At 43.5% G+C, this 6,083-nt stretch overlaps 1 protein-coding gene across 1 annotated transcript; it reads left to right on the top strand.

The window, feature by feature from the left end:
• The first annotated feature begins 266 nt into the window (after window positions 1–266).
• hopx (HOP homeobox) lies at window positions 267–5,831 on the top strand. The gene is made up of 3 exons (XM_069707921.1): window positions 267–627; window positions 5,500–5,598; window positions 5,644–5,831. The coding sequence occupies exons 1-2, from the start codon at window positions 478–480 to the stop codon at window positions 5,575–5,577; spliced, it is 228 nt and encodes a 75-aa protein (XP_069564022.1). The 5' UTR covers window positions 267–477; the 3' UTR covers window positions 5,578–5,598; window positions 5,644–5,831.
• Window positions 5,832–6,083: the final 252 nt, after the last annotated feature.

Genomic DNA, 6,083 nt, shown 5'->3' with positions numbered 1-6,083 from the left:
GATGACATTTCTTGACATGACATCACAAACCATAACTGTCGACTTCCTCGTGATTATTTGTAGTAATTATCCGACCAAATTATTGCTGTGATTCACTCTATAAATTCTCTCATTGCGTTCCTCTGAGCGGAGCTGGAGTTGTGGCTTTGACGTTTGTTCCTCCTCCTCCTCCTCCAGTTGTGATCGGGAGGGGGGGGAGGGCGCAGCGCTGGTGGGACTGGCCTCATGACGTGCCTCTGTTGACAATAGTAAAGCCTCCGCACGCACACACACAACATACACCCGCAGTCAGTCACACAGCGCCTCCGCCGAGCTGTCAGTGAGCCGCCGCCGCCGCTCGCTGCTCCATCTCTGCGTCCTCCGCGCGTCCAGCTGCGCGCCAACATCTGGGCTCCAAACCAAGAGCTGCGAAGCGGAAACACTTCAGAAAGGGGGAAAAAAAAAAAAAAACTTGTTTTATTTACCACTGGGGAGAATATGGCTTCTAAAGCGATGGAGTGCCTGAAGCTGTCGGAGGAGCAGGTCAAAGTGCTGGAGGAAAATTTCAACAGAGTCAGCAAGCATCCGGACGGGACGACGCTCATGCTGATCGCCGCGGAGTGCGGGCTGTCGGAGGAGGAAACGCAAGTGAGTCGAGAAACCTCCTGCTTATAATCACTCTTTCTGTCTCTCCTTCCTCTGCTGTCTGTGTTTCAGCGGGAGTTTGGTCGAAAATGTGGCTTTAGGTTTTTAGTGTTGAACAAATGTGCCGAATTTCTAGAAATAAGAACGCGTTTGAAACACCAGTGTAATATATGTCGACTGATAGTGAAAATTAGTGATTTAAGGACTCAATATTTGGACTTTAGTTTTCATTACAGGCCAACAAGCCTTTATGTGCTTTGTTATATTAAAAAAATGATAATAATAAAAAAAAAAAATATATATATATATATAGCTTAGTGGCACTTTAAAAACCTGAAAGATGTTTTTAAGAAGTTAAAAGTACCGAATGCCTCAATGTAAAACCTTCCTCATACAGTAAGAGTAGTCTGTTCAATCTGAGGTGACACTTCATATTTTTATGTCTTTAATAATAATAATTTTAAAAAAAGTACTGTATAATTATAACTGCAGGTTAATTGATTCTTCTGTGCAGTTTTCAGATGTTTAACCTGAAAAAACATCCATATAGTCTGTAAAGGGACTTTATGGTGTCACAGCTTTACGAGAACACAAGTTCACGAGTCGTTGAGTGTTTAAAGAGGTTCAGTCAGGTGACCTCTCACCACAAAAGGGTTGAAGTCGACCCAGAGCAGGTTGGTTGGAGGGTGTCGGTGAGCAACACTTCTGTTTACATCACAGTGATGAAATAAAGTCCAGCGACCCGTCCATCGTCTCTGGAGCGGCTCCAGGTTGCTTTTCCTGATGAAGTCGCGTCAAAGAGTCGAGTTTCGCGCTGCCTTTTTATTTATTTTTTTCAGATCCGGGTGCAGCTATTGTTAAATTGTCTCACACGGTGATTCATCTGTGCAGGGTGACGTTAAGGAAAAGAGGAGCTGTCAATCACAGATGGGGCGGGACCGTTTCAGATGATCCTCCGTTGTTGAGGTTTCTGTAGTTTGTGCTGCATTCATACACGTTCAGATGTAGGAAATGCATATTTTCATGACGAGTGTAACGAGTCCACTGACAAGAAATGGATCGGATAGTCATTTCATAATCGGGTATTTTGTCATTTTCAAGCACAAATGTGAAACATTTGTTGGTTTGATCTTCTTAATTGTGAGAAATTATGATGATAATGTGATACTAAACTTGGATTTTTAGACAAAACAGGTCATTTAAGGCGTTTTTCACTCATTTCTGACACTTAATTGACAAAACAAGAAGCGATTTGTCATGTTAAATGTGAAGGAAAACATTTTTATGTAACAAAATGAATTCAAAACATACCAAAAGTATTTTTTTTTTTTAAAACGGGGCTTTTACCCACATCTTCATTAGAGGAGGGAGTTCGTTCATACCCCAAACTTTTAAAAAAAAGTGTTTTTTCTAAAGTATGCAACCACAAAGAACAGCGGCCGTGTTTATGTCACATCACGTCAGGGTTCGAGCTTAAACATCAGTTTTATTTAGTTTTTCCTCACAAAATGTGAATTCCCAAGTTAGAGCTTCAATCAAGCTGCGTCTAACACGTATTTTGACTAAAAAAATGTCCATCACACTTTCATAGAGTCCCTTGCAGTGTCACTAAATCTCTTACGTCATCTGACAAAAGTCCAAAACCCCGAAACACTTTATGTCCTGTGACGTTAAGCCAAGAAAAAGCGGTCAGTTTTTCCAACTGTGAAGGTTAGACGACAGAATATTTAAAGTCTTAGACAAACATTGGCTAATTAATTTATAGACTTATTATTGCAGCTCTTGAGGATATAAATTATGATCATTAAAATAAGACAAAAGAACAAATACACAATCAGTCAGCATTTTTTTTTTTTTAAGCACAAAAAAATGGATTAAAATTGAAGCCTGTCATGAAGTGAAGTAGAAAAACAGACATTTAATGACATAAAACTTGACTTTATTTCTTCGGAAATTCAGTTTCCATCACCGCTCTCCCTCCCTCATGTAAACACCCCCGCCGCGCCCTTTATCTGAGGAATGTCTTCGGCCTACTGTAAAGTCTGGCCGTCTGTCACATCAGCAGCCAGATGTGAAGCGTCAAGAGCGCCGATAACGTCACGAAGCGCGCCGAAGTTACGCAGAAACCTTCGGCGACAGACGGACGAACGGCGAGTAAACGGAGGACGTCTCCTCTCCGAAAAAGGTGAACTCGGACATGTAAATTCTGTCACTCGAGTCGACGCAGCGTCACGTGCGTTTCTTTAGGAAAATTTCCGTTGCTAGGTTACAAAACATTTCACCAACCCATACCTCGGGTGGTGTGCCTCTCATTGCTTTTTTTTTTTTTTTAGCTCCGACCAAACAAACCGGTTCCACCAGATCTCTTTGAGCCGATACTTCAGAGGCGCGAGCAAACTCCAAACACAATGAAGACCGAAGTGCAAACAGGTGCAACGTGTCGTTTCGTATGAAAAACAGAATCACAGGAAGAATTTTCACACTGGACCAGAGATCGTATGTAAAAGTGGACGTAGCTCGAAAAGTGAGGCCGATGCAGGAGCGCCTCAGGCTGCAATATGGCCGAGTGCCACTAGAGGTCGGCTCCAAAAAAATGCCTCCATAGACTCCCATTCAACTAGACTCATAAAATTCTCAGTGCATAAAATTTCTCTCCAACTTATCTCGGTGTTGTTAGCTAAAGTCGCTTCTTCGTATTAGTTTTCTGGAGGTCCGTCTGAAAATAATCCCATCGCTAATTAGGAAATGAGCTTTAAAAAGCTGTGTTTTTTGGGGAGGGGCGTGTCCGTTTGATTGACAGGCCTGCGGCGCAGTCATGGTTACGGCTATCGGTGGGCGGGACACTTGAATCCAAACAAAATCCGCCCAGAGTAAAGTGAGAGGAAGCAAACCGGGCCGACGAGGCCGTCGGCCGTCGGAGGAAAACCGGTGTCTTCGCTCAGGAAGTCGTTTGATTTACGACCTTTTACAAAAGGTCGTCATGCAAATATCTGAAAAGCTCCGGGGGGGGGGGGGGGGAGTTTATACAAGAAAAGATACGCACTTGATTTGCCTGCTTCACTTCCTGCCAGGCCTCGTGTTCAGCCAGTCGGTACCGTGTCGGCGCTATCTGCCCGCCGAGCCGGCTCTGTTTCCATTCACCGTATCACAAAGGTGAAGTGAAGGTCTGGCCCCTCATCAAAAGACCCGACTTAATCTCCAGCTGATATTGTTGTTTTTTTCCTCCTCTTTCTTCCTGCCACTCCTCCCGTCGAGTGTTTGCTATTTAACTCGAAGCTCTCATTGGTTGGAAGCCCTTTTTTTTTTTTTTAAAGCTTGCAGCGTCAGAGTCGAGTTTAAACGACTTCCCTTCATGCGAGCCAGAGCTGGTCGACGGGGAAAAAAACACACGAGCACCGTTGTACATTGTAATAATAATAATTGTAAATCTGGTTATTATTGTTCAGAAATGGCATGTGTGAAATGCTTTTACACTAGACCCTTTTTTTAGTCCATTGCGGGAAAAAGCAACAATTTGGAAGAGAAAATTTGCATTTTTTTGTTGTTGTTTTTGTTTGTTTTTAAAGACAAACTTTGAAGTCCAAGTTCAGAGATCCGGTTCTGGATCTGATTTAGTCTCCGCATTTCTGAGTGAAAAGCCAGACGACTGCGAAATGGGAAATCCCACGTGTTTGGAAACCGTCCCGCCCGTCGGCCTCATGTCTTGTGTCAGAGGGCCCGAATCCCTCCCTCCTTCCTCCCTCCGGCGTTATCGAGGTTACGTCAGCGCCGTTTGTGAATCCCTTGACGACTCGACTTCTGGTCAGACTTTTTAGCGGTTATTGGCTGAGGCTGTCCAGACGCACCGGCCCGGTTAGTTGCAGCAATCTCTTGAAATTCGATGAAAACATTTAGTTTTTCCTGATAAAAAAAAAATGTAGCTTCAGGGTCAGTGCTGTTTTCCTGTGAGTCAGCGATCACATTTACATGCGCCCAAGAAAACGTCACTTTGAAGATAAGAGAGAGTCTTTATTCAATCATAGTTTTAATCACTGTTTGTCGTGACGACTGTTTCTAACAAAACAAAAACCAGTGTTTTAAAGATTTCAAATGCCCCCCCCTCCCCCTAAAAAAATAAAATAAAAAATAACTCCCTTACCATCCTAGGGTTTTTATCTTTTGGTAACATACTAAACACAAAATGTAAAATGCTAAATATCAATGTATGATTAGTTGTACAGCTTTTAACACGTACTAACATACTAACGTTACGTTAACGAACAGATTATGTGAAGAAAAGCTAGAAATGGCAATATTTTGCTCCAAAATGTTGTCTCGACGGTCCTGATTGTGTAAAGATATCGTAGATATAATATGTTCGGCTTTCCGGGGGAAGCTATTTTTTTTGAAGCTGAGTTTAACCACATCCAGACTGAGAGCTTCGAGTAGCAAAGAAACACAAAAATAGGCCTATTGTTTCTAAATGTTAAACTCCTTTTGAACAAGGTGTCATATAGCAGCTTTTCATCGTCTTTAAGTTTCACGTGGACACAATATTGTGTAACTCTTGAATACTCACAATAACAAAGCGGGCGATAAGGTTTCTCCTTTGAGAGTAATGTTTGCGCTCCAGCTGCTATTGGCGGTAAAATGATTGTCCGCACGTAAACGTCGTCGCCGTGGCCTGAGGATGAAACGCGTTCAGAGAAAACACCGCCTGTGTTTAGTTCCTGGAAATACCAGACGTCCACCTGCTGAGTCTTCTCGGGATCATTCATGTCGCGACTGTAGTTTGTGTCGGAAGAAGTCGGGTTACGTCGGCGCCGATCGCGTTTCAGTGGATTTCCGACATCTGTTTTTAACCTCTTTCTTTCTTTTTTTAATTTTTTTTTTCAGAAATGGTTCAAGCTACGTAACGCACAGTGGAGGAGGTCGGAGGGTCTTCCAGACAAACTGGGATCGGTGTTGGATTGACGGGATTACCCCCCCCCCCCCCTCTCTCCTCCTCCTCCCCTCCCCTCCTCCCCCCGCCCCTCCCACCTTCTGGACGCCCCCGAAGCTCCTCGCTGACCTTCATCTTCCTCATTCACTTCCCCCTCTACCATCTCTCTCTTTTTTCTTTTTGTATCTATGAAGCTATTTTATCTTGCAGAATGTGAAGGTGTTAGTGTTGTTGTTGCCATTATAACCGCCATGTTTACAGAAATAAATTGTTATTGTAAATTAAAGCGACGTGAGTGGTGCTTGGGGGGCTAGAGGGGTGTGGGGGGGGGGCGTACAATAGTTGGGTTGAGGTTTTGGAAAAAGGGACATGGCTTTTTGTTTTCACTGCTTTGTTTACATGTCAGCAGGGAGCAGAGCTGGATGCCGTTCACTCGTGACTATAAAAGATATGAGGAAGCGCCGCGGTTACAATAGACGCTGCTGGACTCGCTGGAACTCCTGAATCTGGAACATTTCCAGTAGTAGAGAGAGGAGGA

The sequence above is a fragment of the Brachyistius frenatus genome, unplaced genomic scaffold, assembly GCF_029030835.1.
Source record: "Brachyistius frenatus isolate BFR_SWC_R1_liver_20210118 unplaced genomic scaffold, ASM2903083v1 Contig_73, whole genome shotgun sequence".
NCBI classification, from domain to species: domain Eukaryota; kingdom Metazoa; phylum Chordata; class Actinopteri; family Embiotocidae; genus Brachyistius; species Brachyistius frenatus.
This window is presented reverse-complemented; position numbering and strand designations above follow the sequence as displayed.